General features: G+C 36.9%; 1 protein-coding gene across 8 annotated transcripts in view; it reads right to left on the bottom strand.

The window, feature by feature from the left end:
- The window catches only part of LOC119774112 (dedicator of cytokinesis protein 3-like), a 62,405-nt gene that overhangs the window by 17,029 nt on the left and 24,594 nt on the right, over positions 1–20,782 (bottom strand). For 4 of the 8 annotated variants that reach the window (XM_038271467.1, XM_038271471.1, XM_038271470.1 and 1 more), the window contains exons 8-37: positions 20,084–20,125; positions 18,200–18,354; positions 17,936–18,017; positions 17,077–17,137; positions 16,842–16,989; positions 15,738–15,826; positions 14,004–14,129; positions 12,008–12,132; positions 11,735–11,897; positions 11,505–11,611; positions 9,950–10,121; positions 9,766–9,863; positions 8,398–8,481; positions 8,198–8,298; positions 8,014–8,095; positions 7,435–7,605; positions 6,284–6,476; positions 6,039–6,166; positions 5,639–5,785; positions 5,418–5,516; positions 5,184–5,278; positions 4,936–5,011; positions 4,711–4,811; positions 4,542–4,600; positions 3,323–3,471; positions 3,151–3,236; positions 3,031–3,057; positions 2,847–2,942; positions 2,702–2,774; positions 2,506–2,599 (exon numbers count right to left, since the gene is read on the bottom strand). In XM_038271467.1, coding sequence (XP_038127395.1) covers positions 2,506–2,599; positions 2,702–2,774; positions 2,847–2,942; positions 3,031–3,057; positions 3,151–3,236; positions 3,323–3,471; positions 4,542–4,600; positions 4,711–4,811; positions 4,936–5,011; positions 5,184–5,278; positions 5,418–5,516; positions 5,639–5,785; positions 6,039–6,166; positions 6,284–6,476; positions 7,435–7,605; positions 8,014–8,095; positions 8,198–8,298; positions 8,398–8,481; positions 9,766–9,863; positions 9,950–10,121; positions 11,505–11,611; positions 11,735–11,897; positions 12,008–12,132; positions 14,004–14,129; positions 15,738–15,826; positions 16,842–16,989; positions 17,077–17,137; positions 17,936–18,017; positions 18,200–18,354; positions 20,084–20,125 — 3,229 coding nt within the window. The remainder of the gene's footprint in view (positions 1–2,505; positions 2,600–2,701; positions 2,775–2,846; positions 2,943–3,030; positions 3,058–3,150; positions 3,237–3,322; positions 3,472–4,541; positions 4,601–4,710; positions 4,812–4,935; positions 5,012–5,183; positions 5,279–5,417; positions 5,517–5,638; positions 5,786–6,038; positions 6,167–6,283; positions 6,477–7,434; positions 7,606–8,013; positions 8,096–8,197; positions 8,299–8,397; positions 8,482–9,765; positions 9,864–9,949; positions 10,122–11,504; positions 11,612–11,734; positions 11,898–12,007; positions 12,133–14,003; positions 14,130–15,737; positions 15,827–16,841; positions 16,990–17,076; positions 17,138–17,935; positions 18,018–18,199; positions 18,355–20,083; positions 20,126–20,782) is intronic. The other 4 variants (XM_038271473.1, XM_038271469.1, XM_038271472.1 and 1 more) reach the window with 1 other exon arrangement.

The following is a 20,782-nucleotide window of genomic DNA, read 5'->3' on the forward strand; positions in this document are numbered from 1 at the left end:
GTCTTTTTCGATATCTTTCTGCAAAAACCTTACATATTCATATAATGTCAGTTTCTTGGTTTTAAATCATTTTTTTTAAATAAAAAAACACTTTGCATTGGGGTTAAATTACTTATTATATTAAAAGCAATTCTATTGGTCCCAATTAGAAAGGTTCCCATATATACTGTAATATTCACACAAAACACATTTAGAACGTATATAGATGTCGGCAGTAATGTACCTGTCTTGCCCCTCTTTAAGCCATGCAGCATAGCATAACTGCATCTTAAATGCTCTTTTTCGTTCCTCCACCCCTGATGATAGGAACCCATTTCATTAAAGCCAGAAGGATTTTATAGGAAATATAAATATTTTATATTTTATAAATATAAAACTATGAAAAAAATGTGTGCCTCTAAAGATTAATATGTGCTGATTTAATTTTAGCAAATATTTGAATGAACCAATCAAAACACAAGCCATTAAGTTTCCCCTCTGCCCCTCAGGTGGGAGGAGATCTGCGCTCTGCTGCTTCAGCGAATGCACCAGTCAACACAACAGAACTGTATGTTCTTAAATTAGAACCAAGGTTCTATTTTTAATCCTAAAAGAAAACGTGAGTTCTTATCCTGTGGATCAGCATCATGTGAAATTTAGCGAGGTGTCTCCTCTGGGAAATTATATGACTAAATGTCATCTGCTCAAGTTAGTTTATATTCAAATGTTCCGTGTTAAAATTTGCTTAAAACTGATTAAGCGGTATTATGTTTTAAGGTGCCTCTTGAAATTTTACTGTCTAGAGAGTCAGGGGTTTGCTTTTGTAATTTTCATATTGCATTAAAAACACAGTTATATATAAAATAAGTCATCATAAATAAACCTGTGTGGCTGTGTTAAAAGTCTTAAATGCATTTTATTAACCACTCTTCCACACACTGTAAAGCCCCCATCCCCCACCACTGTGTCCCTACTGTTCACCATGTGGCTCACTTCGCATCCTGTTTGTGCTCCGGACCACTCAGTGTGTGTTTCAAGCAGTGACACAGAAAAAAATATCCAGCCCAGTCATGAGGAAAAATTCACAGTGTCATTTAGGGTGTTTATACATCAAGTAAGTCACCAAAATACAGCTTAAGAGGCAGAATTTCACAAGATTTGTAGGTAAAAGCACACACACAGTAAGGGTGAAGTAAGGAAGTGCAGTTAACAGCAGAATGCAGTAAGCAGAGATACAACTGCAGCACAGTAGAAACAGATATTTGTTTTGTCTTTGGATTATTGAGCTGCAAACATCAATTTCGGCTGAGTTTGTTTCTTCATTAAATGTAAGTAGATACAGTATAAAAACAGCATTCGCCACTTGACAGGATGTAACATCCTTGTGTGAGACGGGGTTTGCTCTATAACAGGGTTTTACTATTTTTTTAAATCATCAAACTCTATCGCACCTAACATTTTAGAATGTCCAAGACTCCCTAAGGGGTTAGTTCTTCTTAAAGCTCACATATCTGTAGTTTTCTTTTTATTATTCTTTTATTTTTTATATTTAATGTTATAAAAGAGGCAAAACAAACCATTCCAGATTGAATATGGTAATCTGTACTGTTTTTATAGAAGAGATAATATGTAGAAAATCTATATTTTAGTATTTAATTTACGCTTTTTTGCATTATAATGTACAACTTTCTGAAAAAAAAACAAGATATCAAATGATTTTATTATGTAGGTTTGACAACTGTTATGACTTGCTAACCATATTGCAAAAAATGTTAATACACCAATCAATACATAGTCTCAATAATGTTTTCTTTATTTTTCAATTAGTCACATTTGACTTCTTGGATATAATGAAAGCAGCAACGGTTTGTGAGTAACACTCTTTAATGCCACTTACTCACCCTGTTACATAAGCTGCAAATAGATCTCCTGCTTACTGACTGGAAAGAGAATTATCCAAAAAAAAATGTACTGTAACTTTTCCTTAGGAGTAGTAATGACAAATCCAAGACTGATAGAATAAATGCCAAAAGCAAATAATTATACACCTGACTCTTAACCTGAATTATTAACAAACTAGTAACAATAATCACTAGCTTTTTGTTGATTATAGGACTGTTGCATAGTTTGAGTGAGCTTTTAGTTTCGAAAACCTAGTTTCTGACATCTTTTTAAGGGTGAGTTTAAAGGTGAGTAAGTGTGCTCATGCTCATTCATAATGAAAATAGTTAGGTAGCTTGCAATACAGCTTACATTTCTGCATGGACACACAATTGCAGCAAATGTATAACACGTCTTTTTGTGTACTTTTTGACTTGAGGGCATTAATAAGTATCAATAGGATGACTATAAACTTGAAAATGATTGCTCAAAAGTATAGCAAAATATTTTTTGCTACATGGTTTAAAATTTGAATGTGGCTAAGAGGATCTACGCAACCATTATCAAAGTAGGAGCTAATTTGGGCCAATCTACTTGACTGGAAAATTACTTTGCAGCTGGAAACTTGCTTAACATGTTAGTTACCTGTAAAATCCTCTGCCTGAAGATGCAGGTCACACAGTTTGTGGATGTAACGGATGTACATGTCCTCCTTGTTCACCTCAGATTTGTAAAAGTTCTAATGGGTGTAAATAAAATAAAAAAAGTTGAAGCAAAACAGTTAGTTATTTTACAGGGCACAAAAGGATCATGAACACTGAAGGTGTAATACATTTCTCACCATGAGATTTACAGAACCCCCAACTTTCTTGTTCTCCATCTCGTCTCCTTTCATACAATCCCTAAAAGTCAATCTTTAGGAATTCAGTTTTTTCAATGTCCCAAATCAAAACATAATTATGACATATAACTCTCTTTCAGCATACCTGTAATCAAGTATTCTCTCAACAAGTCGTGTGACTGATGTAACAAATGAGATTCCGGTTTCCCTCCACGTCTCCTGCTCAATCTTCTCTAGCAAGCTGAAGGAAAACACGTGTTGACCACAGGAGGCACAGGAAATAAATACCAATAGCATTCAGATTTGAATGTGCAAGGATTATTTTTTACCTTGGATAAGGACCAAACAGCTGGGTTCTGTGCAGGGAAAAAAAAAACAACAGGAAAGAAACTCAGACGATTTAGAACAACAGGAAAAAAACTTCTTATTCTAACTAAACAAGTGCTTACAACAGGCTGAAGAGTTCTCTGTGGTTGTCATCGCCTTTCCCATCTGACACCATGCTGTCCAGCTTATCCATCAGCTCTGCCTCCACCTGCAGGTATAAAAGCAAAGACACAGGTCCATTGTGAAGGATACAGTGTCCATCTGGAGTTCATAACCCATGAGTGTCATACTGACTTGTTTGAAATTGCCATTCTTCCTTTGCTCCCAATCCATCATGTCATGAAAAATTGGGATCATGATATTTCGAACCTCAGTCTGAGGCACTAAAGTGACACCAAGGAAGGGTCCCATCATTCCTGGGATGAAATGTGGCTTGTTGTCCCCTAAATCAAATATACAAAGATACAGGATTCACACAATATATTTGTTTATAGCCATTTTTAAATAATATTTATTTTTTCTTAGTTGTTGTAATACACTATGATATACTGGTATAATGTATTAGCTGGGTGCGTAAACCATATTTATTGGGAACTCTTTCGTTTGTTTTAATCACTAAATGAAACTGAGCGTCACCACTTGTAAGCCGATGCCTCATTTCAAAGCCATGAGGATATGACCGTCTACCTAAACTGACTTGGCAAAGCTAATCGACAAAGGCTAAAAGAGACTTTGGAGGAGCTGCTAGGCTACCTGAGGAGAATCCACCTGAAGAGAATCCTTTCAAAACTAATATCTGTACTTCCCAGGTATTCTCTATGTTGATCAATTACATTAAATCTCAACAAAATACAGTGTAAAAATAAAATAAAATTCAAGTATTATGAATATTATTGCGAGCAATCATTCTGTTATGTGTTAAAACAACATTTTTAGTTTATTTACACTGAGCCTGCATTATTCCTAAATAAGTCACAGATAAAAATTAAAATAGTTAAAGATTGGACTCCTGCAGGCGAGGAGGATGATAGAGAAAAATGGGTGTCCCCTCGATACTTATGTGGATAAAGGAGATGGTCTCTTCTATTATGTTGGAAAGGCTGACTTATATGACCAGGGGTTGGGCTGAAGAGTTTAAGACTGTTTGGAATCCTTTAATAGAGTTTCTTAAATGCACAATCAACTTAAAACTGCTGCTTAGATATATGTTGTTGAGTGTTTGTGTTTTATTTAGTTGCTTTAATTTATGCATGTTATTGTTTCGTTTATTGTCTCTTTGTACAATTGAAATATATATAAAACTCAATACAAATATTGTTGGAAAAAAAAAAAACATTTGCTAAAAATACAACAAAAAAAACCAAGAAGGTCTTGCTCAAAATATCTGAAAAATTCTGAAAGACTCTGGCTAACCGAAAGAAAACTTTTTTTATGCATATAAACAATTGCACAAAACTATAAATGCTTTATTTCAAATATTACGGATGATGGGGTGTTAACATAGCTGACTCACCTAATTTCTGCCACATGCTGAAGAGCTCATATGCCATTATCACTCTCAAATCACCATGCCTATAAAAAGAGAAGAATTGGAAGTTGATATATGAGAGGAGCATGTTATAATCTACCAAAAACAAACCCAATATCACATTTTTATGGTCATTTTATTAAGCTGTTTTTACTTGTCGAGAGTTTTCTTTCTCTTTGCAGGAGGGAGTGATTCCAGCTGCAGGCTGGGCTGGTTTATGTAGAGAACAGTGAGGCTGAAAAAGGAGTTCCACACCTAAAATACAATGAAAAATCCACAGAAATATTGTTGATACAGGTAATAACAAAATGCATAAACTATTCATATTTTTTTATGAAGTAGTGGGCTTTTGTTCTACTGCGGCTTTGCAAACACACACCTTGAAATCAAAATCTCCCTCTGAGAAGTTTTTGTGCAGCGCCGGAGACAGAAACTGAGTCGTCACTACAATGATGCTGCAGAAATCCAAGACAATATAAGAAATAAGCTGGAAGCCAAAAGTTAATTTAAAAAAAACTGCAACACAAGCATCACCTTCAAATGAATCCCTGGAAGAAAGAGTTGGCTTTGTTCCCTCACCAACTGTGGGACAACAACTATGTAACAGGAGTGGAGAGGCAGACTTACTGACTGGTAAGAAGACGCATGACGCTCCAGTCTCTGGGGAAGATGGTCAGCTTCATCAGATTCCGAAAAACACAGAAAATCTTCAAGAGGAACTCCTGCAGGAAAAGATGTAAGAAAAGTCTACTGAATCCAAGTATGGAGTAAACAAATGACAGCAAAACTTTCTCTGATGTCTGCTCAGAATTGAAACTGAGAACTGAGCAAAGACATCATCAGGCTTTTAGACTCTCCCACCTTCAGTTCCTCCTTGCTGTGGAAACTGTTAAGAAGGTGATGAAAGTGGATCTCTGTCATCTGTCTGAGGAGAGAAAGAAGGCAGGAAACATACTCCCCCTCCAGAGAAAAGAACAAATATGAAAACACAGAAACAGGTAGGTAAGTCTGCTGAAAATAATGACTAAAGTTTGCAGTTTTGTTATCATTGCTTCTGAGAGGCAGGTTGAGTGAAAGCTTACCGTTATCTCTGCCGTACACTGGGGACAGCGTTGTCCTCTGTATGTCTCCACAGAATGAGATTTGCTCATGATGGACAGCAGAGTCTGCAGCAGCACATCCAGAAGGCTCTCCACCATCATTTCCACCTCCTCCTGAACAGATGACTCCTGAAAGGAAGTATAGATTAAAAAGGGATTAAGAAAACTTTAATTTAAAACCACCCACAGCCTGGGGTAAGTGATTGATAAAAGTATAAATACTAAACTTAGAGACAAGAAAGGAAGGAAATCAAAAACTAGACAGTTTTAATGTCACATGCTTATCTAGATATGGACATTTCTAGAGTTTTGTGGACTTAATTCATGCTGAAAACATGAACTAAGAAAAATATAAATATAGTGATAAAACAGTGTATCGCACCATGGAACTGGTCTTGATTATTGAAAAGATGCTGCTTAGGATCCCAGAACAAATGAGCAGCTCCCTCTGCTGGCGCAGGTGCAGATGAATATGATGCAAAACGACTGGCAGCAATATACTCCGGGACTCTGAAGAAGTATATATAAAAGGCAAAGAAAGCAAAGGTGACATCAAAGATGATTGGAGTGCAAACTAGGTCATTGTTGGGTGAATAAAGTTTCCTATATTTTTGATGTGCATCTCACCTGGAAAGAAGAAGAGTCGGCTCTCAACTGTACGAGCAATGGACTGCAGTTTGACCACATCCATGGACTGACCAATGTCCACTGTGCTGGGCATGCTCCCCAGTGTGCCCCTGACATATTCAGCTACCTCCTGAACGGTGAACATCTGCAGCAGCTCATCAAAGATGTCAGGAAAACTATTCAGCAGTGCAGCCTAAGAGGAAATGAAGGGACACAGAAATCATTTGAAGCACCCTAATAGATAAATATATCCAATATCAACATACCAAACATCTGAAATCATATAAAATATACAGCAATACTTTAATACTTAAAAGAAAAATTAAAACCACAATAAAAATAACGCTACAAGGTATCTCTCTCAGTGAAGCCAAAATTAAATATCATCCATATCAAGTAAAAAAAAAAAGTTTCTGAAAAAAAAGGACATCCTGTTTGGATGCTAATGGCTTCACTTTATCTGGTGCATTATGAAACAAACACAAGGGGGTGCTGTGACTGACTGAAAGGGACAAGAGGCAGGAGTTGTATTAAAACAGAAAGGCATGAAGCTGGTCACAGCCCTTGAGTCCGAAATCAAGCCATTGATAGAGCAAAGATTACAGTAAGACTGAAGCATCACATGTTTATTGCTGTTAATACGCCTCAAAATACCAGTACAGAAGCATCTGAAATCTAAAATGTTATGGGCAAAACAACTACCATGAAAAGGGCACTGTTAATATGGCTGAGCGAAATGCTGCTCTTAAAAAAGCCACCTTCATAAGTTTAAGTTTATAAGTCTAATACTAGAATAAATAAGACATCACATAAAACCAAATTTATCTTTAGTTTTACAAAAAAAATTATTTAACTGGAAGTAATCATAAAGTATAAGAGAGACCCAGAGAAGTAAATCTGTGGATTGGAGCTTGAAGTGCATCAGCAGAGAAATATAAGACGGGTCAGCATTTATTAGTATGATTTCTGTTTATTTTTTTGTCTTTGTAAGTTTTTTTTTGCTGGTTTTATGTTCTATTGTGCTTTCTTGGGTTTCCACTATCTGTAAGCCAAAATTAACAGAACTAAACGCTTGAAATATGTCACTTTTGCCCAAATAATTCACAGAGTTTTGAGTCAAAGAAGTTAATGTTGGCCATGATCTGGCTAACCTGTGTGAAGACCAGATTCTCTGAGCTTCGGCTGTCCAGACTTAGAACAAAACGGATTGACTGGAAAAGTTCCTGGATGCTGGCTCTGAACTGCTCCTCCTCCATTCCACAGGTGGCTCTTGAGTAAAGGATGCGAGATTGGACTATGAACTTGAACAGATACTCCAGTGCCTGAGGTGGTTGAGAGCAGGATACAAACAATCAGATAACCAGCCATACATGGCATCTCAAACATTTAGTTCATTAGAAAAGAAAGCAGATCTGACCACTAAATCAGTTTAAGGTTAAAAATCAATACATGAAAGAAATGACTGCAATCGGGCATGGCGGTGAAATATCTTTTACCATTATCTTTTCACACAGGCCATAAAAAAGGCTGCCTCCTCACATCAATACCCACAGAGCCTCACAATGACTACCTTTCAAATTATTCAGGGAATTTACTTCCTGAGTCCTCATGTGGTGTTGCATTACATCTTATCAGCTTTGTTTCTCTTGACCATTTCCTCTTTCAGAGCTAATTAATCCCCACTGAAGGAGCCAGATCAGAGCGAGGAGGAAGTGGGTGTGATACTTTACCCTCATGGCTTCCTGTATGTGGTCTTGTCGGACAACCTCAGCAGAGCGATCCATGTACCACTTTAGACATCGAATCAATTCTCTGTAGAGAAAATGGCTGGAGTTAAGAAACTTTACAGTCATCATAAATTAATAAAAAGTTTCAAACTAGATGCATATTCAGATAACAATAGTTTTGCTTTACTTGTATGCCAAAGCGCCTGCAAAGTGGTTTTGGATGTAGGAGTCTATTACAGGTCTGAAGTGGTAGAACCGGCTGTCCCTGAGCAGGTTAATGATGAACACCTGGGCACACAGATACGTTACATTGTATTTCCACTGCAGAAAAAGTGCCAAGAAACGATTGAATGTGTGACCCCAGCTGCGTTCTCTGAATGCTCCTACCAGAGACTGGAAAACGAGCGGTCCGTATTTATCAGTGTTGTCGTCTAAAAGACAGAAAAGTGTATCCAGGACATCTCTCAGGAACTGTCATGGGAGAGAGAGTAGATCTCAAAACCACTGCTGCATGATCGGCTATTTCCCTTCACTGTATTTTTTAACTAAAAAGAAATCAAAGGAATCTGGAAAAAAATGATAGCCTCTTTGGTTAAAAATCTTTCACTGTCTTAGTCATTTCAATGTCATAGTTAAAAGCAGTCTTAAATGCGTTTTTGTAGAAACCTTTATGTGTTGTGAAAAAAAGGAGTACAAAAAAGCTAGAAACAATCTAGCCCTCCACAGTAAAAGCTGATAAAATAATAGTAAAGCTAAATGGCTTTCCTAGCATGACATAAGTTTTAATTTTAACAAAATAATTTGAACTATTTTAGCTAGCTGTAAATATGGTAATATAAAGGTCGCTTTCTCTTAGCGACTCTTCAAAATGGGAAACATGACTGAACATGCAATTCAGCTTAAGCTAGACGTGCGCTGATTTTAACGATGCCAGAAACAGCTCCAGTAAACATAGTTACCCACATAAATAAGAAAATCTCTATAGTCAGAGAAATTGTAAACCTACAAATGTGAATATGTGGATTATTCTAAATGCTGCTAAGACTTTAACATAAATGTATGATTTACAGAGTTAAGATTGTTCTTTCCAACAACAGACACTCCAAACTGGTCTGTTATGACACAGTGGATGAGCAGGTGGAAAAGCAACTGTTGCTCACTGTTAAGCATGGTAGAGGATCTATGATGCTGTCAATATATTACTCATACAACAGCTCTGAGAATCGTTAAAGTGCAGGAGACATTTTTAAATAAAAATGTAGAACAATGTGAGTCCATCTGAAAACTAAAAATCCATGGTCTTTCAGGTATTATTATAAAATAATATAAGGCAATTTTAACACAGTTATAGTTTAATTAACCTTCAACAGGAGTCTTAGCCCCCAGATATAGAAAAACTGTGAGCTGAGCTGGAACGAAGAGAGTGATTCCTTTCTCTTTATATTCTGACTTAAATGTTAGATGAGACATTAGAGAGGTTTAGGTACTGTTCTATCCTAAAAGGGAACATAGTATAAAAACACATTGGCAGGGGTATTTATAGTTGTAGTACATATTATGCAATCTAAAATTTCGAAGGTTCAGTTTTTCCATATTTTTGTTGAAGGTTATTTGAGTGTAAAACAGAAAAGGTAGATAGATTTTAAGATTTTTACAGGAATGCCATTAATTGTAAAGCCTGCAGTATAACATTAAGTAAGGTAAGTATTCCTGTCATTCATCTCAATCTAGAAATTATGATCAATATTTAATGACCTTCACAATCTCCTCTCCACTGATCTGTCGAAGGCGACCGAGGATATCCAGAACCCTGTCCGGATGGGCCTTCCAATTCAGAAGAGCCAGAAGATCCACTAAAAATGTAATGAAACCAAACTTTGTTGAGGTAAAAGAATCATTATAACATACAGGAATTTTGTATACGTTGGTATATTTATACCATTTTGGGTGAGTTTTGTCGAGCAGAGGATCGTAGAGACCCAGAAGGTTTCTTTAGGGCTCCTCTGGAAAGGCAAGTTGGCTGGCAGGCTGGGGCAGCTGTTGAAGTCCTCCTTACAGCAGGGAAGGCTCAGGTACAGCCCCTGGTTACTGAAGGTGGCATTTTCATCACACTAGAGGGTGGGAAGAAGATAACTATTCAAAGATTGGATACACTGGAAATATTTGGCTGTAGAACTTTACAGGTTGAACTATTTTTAAAAATTTTAGTTCTAAAATGTTTTTATTTGAAGGTCACAACAAAAACTAAAACAACATATTCGTAAATTGTCACTGATCCCAAAAACACATACCTCATTCAAACATATAAATAAAACTTACAATCATACTTTACTTTTTGGACATTCTTCTCAAGTTTTGGTATTTCATGAATTTGACCTCGGAAACATTTTATTTATTAAAGGCAATTTTTAAAAGAACAATCCACTACCAGCAAAATATTACTGACATCCCACAGGCTAGATACAGAAAACAAGTTAATATGCTTAAATACTCACTTAAATTTTGCAGTAAGATTTGAAGTTCTAGCATTCTTTAAAACAGGAAATCAACAGTTCCTCCAAAAAAGTTAAAAAACAATCCACTGGACTTTGTTTAAAAGTTTGAAGACGGTTCACTAACCATCCGGGAAGCTTTTTCAAATCGAAATGTCAGATATAGTGCTAAGTTCAAGGCTTTAAAACAAAGCCTTGTTTTGGCTTAGAAAGCAAATTGAACCCAATACCTGCCTATGTTACCTGTCTATCAGGTATTGCAGACTAACAAAGAGCCCAAACGACTGCCCATTCCTAAGGGGCGGAGGTGTTCGTCCAGTTCAGTTTGCATGTTTTCTGAGCCAAAACAAGGCTTTGTTTTTGGTCCACTCTATAAAGCCTTGAACTCAAGAACATTTCTGACATTTTGAATTAAAAAAGCTTCCTGGATGGGAAGTGACACTCTTCAAATCTTCAAACTTGGAAACATAGTCCAATGGATTGTTATTTAACTTTTTTGGAATGACTATGACCTGAAAGACTGAGAATCTTCACCAGCACAAGAAACCAACGGTTATTTACTACCTAAAAACAAAAAAAAGGTTTTCGTTACTCTATCAAGGACTGGTATTATATTTTGTGAAGCACCTCTTGGAGCTAAAATGCCTCTACTGTGGTGTGCTACCACCTTTCCCTTCTTTCTGAACATTCTTTGTTTACAGAACAAAGACTCCAGAGGTGAGAGAGATCAAACTACAAGAAAGAAAGATGGATAAGTCAAGAAAATGACAGACACCAGAACTAAGGCCAAACGTGTGAGGTATTTTTGGATCAATCATACATGGATGTTAAGTTTAAAGAAGGAAAAGCAGAAAATATGTGATTGTATCTCTAACTAGAAAATAATAGAAGCTGAAAAAAAGTGAGGATATTTAATTGATAAATACGATCATAAGGAGTAATGGTGAAGATGATAAAGGTTAGTTTGAGCTAATCGTACATCCACTGGGATTGTTTTCATACCTTGTACACATAGAGCTCATGGATCTCATCTGAGAGCGTGGTTCCATCCTCTCTCATCAGAGGAGTGAAGGCAAAACCAAAAAGTTTTTTCTCTCCTTTGTCTTTAGCTGAAAAGGAAGGACATCATGATATCATGCCTCACACACATTTGGATAGCTGTCAGGCATTCTGACTTGATGATCTTGCTTTTTAACAGGGGTTGATCAGGATGTGCTGCAGTTGTGACTCACTTGAACAGTGCCTGAACTCAAAGCGAAGATGGGACCCTCTGAAACGGTCAATAGGTATGGGAAGCTTGACCATCTCGCTCCAGCGAGGACTGTTGTTGTGATAAAGGACGAACGAGCGATACTCTGAGGTGTTTGGCTCTCCGGTGCCCAAACTGATGCAGTCCTGTAGAGAGATAAAAAAAATAAAAGGAAGCATTGGAAGAAGGTCGGGCTCGCCCTTACTCACATACTGATGATGTGGCACATGAAAAGTGATGCCCATATGTGTCATACTTTGAGTGTGTCCCCGTCAGCGTAGAGGACATACAGGGTGACTTCAATGTTCTTCTGGACGCTCTTGCCACCCCTCTCAAACTCCCCTCGTTCCAGGGTCAGGTACAGGTCGTTGCGTGTATCACCTGAGGCAATTATAGTTCAGAGGAGTGTTTTTTTTTTATTCAGTTACACCACTTTTTCACACTTATCTCATAATATTGACTTCTCTGTTGCTCCAGAGAGGGCCACATCTGATTTACTTTGTTTTAGATGATGTAATGCCAAAGAAAACTGTAATAAAGCTACGTTAGGAAAATAAAACCAAATCCCTGACAGTGAAAACAAACTCATCTCCTGCATTTGCTCCACACATGGACTCTGCGTGGTCAACATAAATAAATCATCTTTGTGGATTAAACTTTACGTCACTGTTCCTTTCAATTCAAGATGACCCTGCTGAGTTGAAGCACGCCTGGCATCATGACCATCTCAGCACCTTTTGTAAGGTCAGTGTATATTGGAATAAACATCAGAGGCAATACTGGGGGAAGATATTGCTGTTATTTCTAAAATCAGATTATTGTTATTTATATCCGAGTCATTTCCTTTGGGACAGATGACTCACAAGATCTGATATTGGGGAGGTATTTCAAGCTAAGGGTAGAGTGGAAAAGAGAGGAACAAATTTATGGATAAAAATAATGGATCACATAGTGAATCCGTGAAATTTTTCCAACATAAACACAAGCCTTGCCATCTCTGGGCCCCCTTTGAGGATTGGTGACCTTTCCACAGTAGTGCGGTGAAAGGTGTTTCCTCTTTAAAGTTTTTTTTTTTTTTTTGACCTTGTGGTCACACTAACATGTTTCAGATCATCAAACAAATTCTAATATCAGGAAAGTATAACTTGAGTAAATCCACAATGCAATTTTGAAATGGAGATTTGACTTTCCCCACAACAATCGCAAATAAACAGAAAAAAAAAGAGTCTTTTGGCATGGTAGAGGTACAGGATGTATGGGAGGTAGAGGGAGGAGTACTCCCATACCTGTAGAATGAAGAAATATATAATAAAACCAGTTTCACAACATGATTGAGGTTAATTGAAGATGGGAAAAAAAAACTTGATGCAACAATCTAGACAAATTCAAGAGACATGTTCAAAGAAAGCTAGAAGTTTGAAAAGCATTACCGAGTAATTTATAAGGATTTGAGAATCCAAAGGGTCATTGTTCAAAAAAATTGGGGAAAAAGAAAAGAACCAAAAGTGGTGAACCTTCCCAGGAGTTGTTGATTTCCTAAAATTACTTCAGTAGCACTTTGATTGCTAATAAAGAAGGTTGCAAAATTAAAAACAACATTTATGGTCACTACAAGAGTGACTTTATATGTCACCTTTGAAACAACATTGTATATAAATGGGCTCCATGAAGATCTGAACCCAAACCCTGGCCGACATGAATACAAATTCAATAGTTGCCTTAAAGGATCTTCATGATCTTTTATCTTAAAATAATCTATTTAGAAGCTTTGCAGCCCATTACATCTAGCAAAAAACTAACATGGTAATTCAGGAAAAGATCATCATTGGAGGAAGTAGAGCAGGACAGATAAATGAGACAGCAAAGGAGAAAACAGCCAGGAAAAGAAGTTTGTAGAGAGGTCTGGATCTTCTTTTGCAGTGATATAAAATTGTTTGTTAACATATATATTTAATACTTGATGTTAGTTGTCACCTTTCCTTTTTTTAACAAAACTTAAGTAAATCCACACCAACAAAACATATTTGTTATGGTTTCCAACTATGGGTCCTGACCTATAGACCTCTGTCACCTGCTGTTTTCTCTGAGGTGTTTTAATCTCTCTTGCTCCTCCACTTCAATATTTGTGTGCTTCCTGTTTACCAGCATCTATGACCTTCCCATCCTTCCCTTCATTTGACCCCTCTGGCCTTTGCTCTCTCCTTCCTTTCTGTACCCTCCCACACCCCCCACTGCTTTTTTCCCCTCTTTACCTGGTAAAATGACATCTGGGAAACCTAGTTTGCGTGTGAGCGCCAAGGCCCTGTTGAACACAGCCTGGTTCTCCCGTCTGATCTGCTCCAGCTCACCTCGCAGCAGCTGCAGGGAAATGATGAGGCCTGCAGAAAGGGTCAGCAGGGGATTATACAGACCACAAGTGAATGCGTATAAAAATAAAAAGAAGAGAAACTTGAACAGATAAAGACAAAAAAAAAAAAAAAAAAAAGAACAGATAAAGACAGAGGAAAGTGATTTGAGGGAAATAATAAAGATTGGAAAAATAGAAGTAGAAACGATGTTTGAGGGAAAATTTGTTATTGGGGTGGAGAAGAACCACAGTGGATATGTGATCAAAGTACAACAAAAAAACAGAAAAAAATGAAGATGTTATCCAATGTTCTTGTCTAGGTTGAGTAAAAAAAAAAGGCATCTTCTTTATAATAAATACATTCATTCAAATAAAAAAGGATTGTACGCAACTTACTATTTGAATTGCATTTCACTTAGACTGGCCAGTTTAATGTTAAGTTAGTTATCTTAATTTACATTGCTGGTTGATATTGTTGAGAAAAGATGACTTTTATGAATTTAAATTTCATCCCCCCCAATTTTTTTTGCACCAGTGGTGAAAGTGAGCTGAGGGTTGAGAGGGGGGGGAGACATGCAGCGAAGGTCCGCATTCATGGAATGCACCTAAAGCACCACCACCAATCCAAAACATAATCTTTGAATTGAAATGAAATGTTGAAATTTAACTGTAACTTTGGAGTTCAAAATTAAACTTCACTTGATATTTTAATCCAGAAGTAAAGTAAATTGCAAGTTCATTAAGATGGGCTTTGATATGCAGGATATATTAAGATTTTTTTCATTTATGATATAGGGCTGAATTCTAGCCCAATGATGAACTTGAGACCTAATCAGAGAGAGGAAGTAAATTTAATAATAATGTTGGAATTTGAACAAGAAGAGATTTTTTACGTATTTGTGGAGCTTAATTTTCAATTTCAACCTGATTTAGTTTAAATTTAATTAGCTGTAAGGACATACTTTTTCATTTTAAGGCATCGTTCAGATTCAGTCAGATTCAAAGTCTGTGATAGATTTAAATTCTACGTTATTCTCATTTAAGCAGGAAGTTTAATTCTTATTGAAAGGTATCTCTCAAAAGATTGTAAGATACTATTCCAAGCAAACAACGTTCTGAAAATACATAAAAAAGGTTTATCCATTTACATCTAAAAGCAAATACCAAGTTATAAATATTTTACACCATTGTCAAAGATAAACGGAAAAACACTTTATTATCATTAAAGAAATATAACCTTTCTTATAATCTTAAAAGGCCATGAATGTACTTATAGTAACAATGTGTCAACGACAAGAACCCACCTTTACCCTAAATGTATGAAACAAAAATGTACCTTAGCAGTTACACAAAACTCAAAATAGTAATTAAGCACAAATACTAAATATAAGAGTCATCATTAATAATGTGAAGATATTTAAAATTATTTAATTATAGACGATGACATCTCTGAACCTATATTCCCCTTACCTGGCCTTAAATATAGAAACTATTTCTATCTATGTTTGCATTTTATCAAATGCAATCATCATTCATAATGGGATTTTTTTACAGCATATAAGCAACATATATCCCGCAACAATGTCTGTGGAAAAAATAAACCGAAAAAGTTTAAGATCTTCACAGGAAATATATTTACCATAATTGGTGCTGGGGGCTGAGTACTTGGTGTTGGATTTGCGGATGATGTTCTCGTGGACCTGGTACCACTCATTTTCATTGTTGCATCTAGAGAGAAAAGGAGTGGGACATGGGGTGTTTACAGCTCAGCCATTTCTAAATCCAGATGGAGGTTTTAGGATTGTCTGCATGGGGACAACATGAACAGCATGTGTCCCAGAACAGATTTCCTCCTGGAGAAAAGGTAACAGCAGGGGGAGTTGCTATCAAGCAGCACATTAGCCCAAATGCACAGCACACTAAGCAAACCTGACAGCCAGCTCTCTACCAGCCTTTTTCATTACTGTGGGCCCAAAGGCCCCTGGGAAAGGCACGAGGAAATGCACAGACTGGAGCCTTATAGGAGCCGACAGTTTGGAGGCAGCTCAGCACTGAATCACTGCTTACTTTTTTTAAAAGAAGAGCTCTTCATGTTGCCAAAGAAAACCAATAAAGACATCAGCTCTCTATTAAAGAAATCTTTATTTCACACGGAGCTATAGTATTGTTCTGTAGGTGCTAAACAAGTGAAAAATCAACTAGCTAAATGGAATAAGTGCATGAATGACCTCTGACCCACAGCGGAGGCTACAAGGAGAGATTTAAGCTGTTGACTGACGTGGAAAAATGCTGAGCTCGGTGTTATGTTGCTTTGTCCTCAATTATCTCTGTCATCCCGCTCTCTCTCCTTGCTTCTTCCTCTCCATCTCCCTCCTCCACTTTCTTGGCTGGTGTAAAGTAACAGCTATCTGTGGCGAAGCCTAACAGCAGAAGCCAGATTCACAACATGCCAGGTGCCCTATCTCAAACCCAGGGTGAGGAGCTATTGATTTTCCAAAGGACACTTCATTATCATTCAGGTCAAAACACAGCAGCACCAACAGTAGAGATCCAGGCTTTTCACGCACTAAAATAAATCCACATTTAAAAATCAATTACTGCTGAAAATTCAGAACTTTTATTTGAAAAGGTATTCACTGCCAAACTGAAAACTAAGCCAAGTAAACTTAAAAGGAACAACATTTTTAATCAAGAGCATTAAAGAAAAAGAAAAAAAGACAAGTAGCTTCAGCTGCATACGTACGTGTAAACTTTGAGTACAAAGTCCTTCTCCTCTTTGAGGTCCGTTATGGTGTGAAAAACATCACTCATGGCAAGAACAGCACATCCATAAGGTCGCCTGTACTGAACATGTGGAGGTCCTTTCTTTGAGTCGTTCAGCAGCATACGACCTGGAAAGAAATAACAAAAAAACAGGAGCTCAGATGGATGTAGAAATTATTATCCTTAAGAATATTTTTTCTGTTAATCATGTTTACCTGTTCTTATAACATGTGCAACAATGTAGAGGTCTTTCTTCAAGTCTTTACTGCTTAGGTCCTATGGAGGAATCAGAATATTATTTATAGGATAATTCTAAGAAGAAATTTATTTCAGAATATCATAATTTAGTATTTTTTAACAATATTTTACGACATTGGGCATCAGTCCATATTTAGGGATGAGCAAACACTGACCTATTGTTTAGTTTTTATTTATTCTATTTATTTATTATTAATTTGTTTTACCAGTTACTTAATGTCAAGGATTTTGAACTAATTTGAATGTGATCTTATTCAATTTCAACTGATTTGATTTAATTTATTAAGAAAAGTATTCTTTTAAAGATGATAATGACAGAATTGTTAACCAATTACTGCTAAAGTTTTGTATTTAGTAAGAATAGTGGAAAAAAGAAAGCAAATGGCAGCAAACATTTGGTAGCAACCACTCTGGTCAGATAAGGACAATAGTGACCTTTTTAGGCTAACTGCAAAATGCTGTGCATGGAGAAAAACTAGCAGCACACATTAACCTGAACACACCATATGGTTGTGTCAGCATCAGGCTGGGGGGGGGGGGGGGGGGGGGCAAGTTTTTTTTTGTTTTTTTAAGATAAAGAAAAAAATTATTAAACACCGGGCAATACAGGAACATAATCTGTTAGGAGGTTTAATACTGAGGTTAAGGTTTTAGCTCCCAGCTGAGTAATGACTCTAAAAATACAAAAAGCCATTTAAAGTGGCCCAAGGGGATTTAACACATTTATAAATGCTTTAGTTTAAAATATAATAATAATGATAGACTTCAAGGCATGTGAACACAAGGCATCACATGCCAAAATAAAACATTCCTTACCGTGAAGAGAGCACAAAGGCGATCAACCTTCTCTGGATTCTTTGGTCCTCCATTTTTATTCAGTTTCACCATGAACTTCTCACTGCAAGAGAGGCCAGTTCACAGTTTCAGAGTCTGTCAGCCACAAAGTGCCTAAATCAATCTGCTGGAACTGAGATAGTGTGTGTGTCTAAATGTGTCTGTCAGCTCATGCACACATAGTGATGTACTGTGGGATTTTCCATTCCAGGACGTCTCTATTAGCAGGGTGATTGATCAGCATACCTGATCTGTTTGGCTTCACGAGTGTCATATAGAGAAAAGAAGACATCTGCATCTTCACTGATGCTGTTGTAGGTAAAGCTCTTCAGGTTGATGAAGAGATGGTGCAACACGGGGATACGACAACCATCGCCATGACGCTGTCTGATGTTGTCACCCTGATAATTTAGTGGAAAGTTACCCGTAAAAAGTTAAATCCATCACAAAAAGAAGATCATGCACCTCCTCTTTATATGAATACTATTTTTAGCATATATAAATATAGAACACACCTTCTCATTCAATGGATTATCATTAACTCTGGATACCATTGCAGGTTATAGTCTTATAAAGCTTGTGGTGAAAAAACCAAGGACCTGATCTGACAGTTTGCCCATCTTAAGGTGCAAACATGTTTTTATGAGCAGAGCAGATCTTCAGAGAAGGTGCAAAGGGATTTGTGTTTGCAATGCAGCAGACAGCATGTGCAAATCTTTTTTTTTTTTCTGCATGTTTGCCTCCATTGATATGCAGATCACCTTCTAAACCATGACATGCATGGATGGTGGATATAAAAATGTAGACATTTACTGCGTGCAAAGCAATTTTTCAAATCTGAAACTCAACTGCAGCAGTTTTATGTCTTTCTTATACGTCTGAATGTCAGGTACAACTTAACATGCAAACATTTCTGCTTTAATTGTTGCCAAAAGGGGGGAAATTCTTTAATGCCAGAGGAAGGCGAGTTATTCTGAACTCATGTAAACATGTTTGAATGGTCAAAAATAACAATAGTAGAACAATATTAATCCTACAGTATGTCAACAATTGCTGCAGTGGGACCGCAGTCGATCTATATGCAATTAAACTAAAATATAGAAAACGACTAAACTTAATATCATAGCATGTTTATAAAAAAAATCTCAAAAGAGCCTGCAAAGGGGATTTTTTACCCTTGATTTAATACATTTTTTTTAAATATATTATTAATATCATTTTGAGATAGGCTGTGTGGTGCACTATAAGTAAAAGTATTAAGATTTGTTTAGATTTTTTGCAATAGTAAACTGCATTACTTCCATCTCCATGGCTTTGGACCTCATCTTTATTATATGTCCCCTTTCAAATTGCCTGTGGAACCAATCTTTTCATTTCAATGGGCGGAACCTAATTGGTTTGACCATTTTAACAAAATTTCAACCGAAATTCAACCCCTCTTATTTGGAATCTTTAAAGATCAGGCCTTAAAGAGTTTGAAGGCAGTAATAAACAGAAAGAATGTTGTTTTAAAGAATCTGAAATATTACATGTTTTGGGCGATCTTACAGTGCTTTGCTTGCAACGTAGTTTTAATGTCTCTAGAATGTATTTAAAATATGGGAAGTGGTTCAAATAGGAAAAAGAAAAAAACTTGCAAGGCAAACGTGTGTCCACATTTTTTATTTATTTTCCTTTTGCATGAAAATTTAGATTTCACAAAATAAGGTAAAAATAGGGCATAAAAGTGAATGTTAAAGCTCATCTCAATCTAACAGGTTAGTTTTATCATGCTTGGTTTGTGTGCACAAAACATGCCTAACATTTTGAACACATAGCATTGACGTATTTCAGTTAAAAACGAAATTGTAATTTGACATGACACCACAAAAATGCTAATTCAATGGACCAACTATTCACAGTTTGGGGCGTGAATTGGGGCATATGCGATACCAGCGGGAATCAGTGCCCTCACCCTTTGGTGTGAGTAATTCATAGGCCACCAATACCAGAGCCTAACATTCTGTGTTTTGTTTTCTGCATTTCCCTTTGTTACAAAACATTTAGATGCCAAATATGTAATAAAAGGATAAATGTAGAGTATTAAAAGTATAACGATTTGATAAAAACAAAGCTTTAAAATGACTGTACCTGGTTTGTGCTTTGCTGACCACAGTGTCTGCTGGATACATGCTAAAAAAAAAGAGTAAATTTCAAAGGGAAAAAAAGTGTTAGATCCCTCTATTCAGTTTTTACACATCCCACACAGCCCTGAACTTATTTACATTACAGCAGCCTCAGAAGCACTATACGGGCCTGATGCCTCTCTCGATTCTTCAAACCTGACAAGATTTCACCTACGTATGCTGCAGAACGACTACACTAGAGTTCCTGCAGAGCAAAGAGAAGCCCACACGAGGCGAAACGTGAGCATGTGGGCAGGGGGAGAGGACAAAGCTGACATCGCCCCCACACATACACTCACAGGCAAAATGCTCTCTGCTCGGCAGCCTGAGAGAACACCCATATCCAAAGAGGGGCCAAGGCCTTTTGCCCTGCCAAAGACAAGCTCACTTTCATCACCAGAGTCAGGAGGCTTTTTGGCAATGAGAAGCTACACTGTTGTTTCTGCACAGAGCATTTAGTGCACAAACATTCTGCGTGTAAAGCTGAGAAACATGGCAATGGGATAAAGGGAGACTGCAGGGCAGTTGGACAATGTTTTCGTCAGCATATGGAGCTGCAGCCACTGACCAGAAAGGATCTCCCTCCTAGATAACTGTCTCAAACAGTATTACATTAGATTTCATAACATCTGTGCTGTAATAGCATGTTTCCAAAATTAGATTT

Source organism: Cyprinodon tularosa, unplaced genomic scaffold, assembly GCF_016077235.1.
Source record: "Cyprinodon tularosa strain WSP-4 unplaced genomic scaffold, ASM1607723v1 ctg8, whole genome shotgun sequence".
Classification (NCBI taxonomy): Eukaryota; Metazoa; Chordata; class Actinopteri; order Cyprinodontiformes; family Cyprinodontidae; genus Cyprinodon; species Cyprinodon tularosa.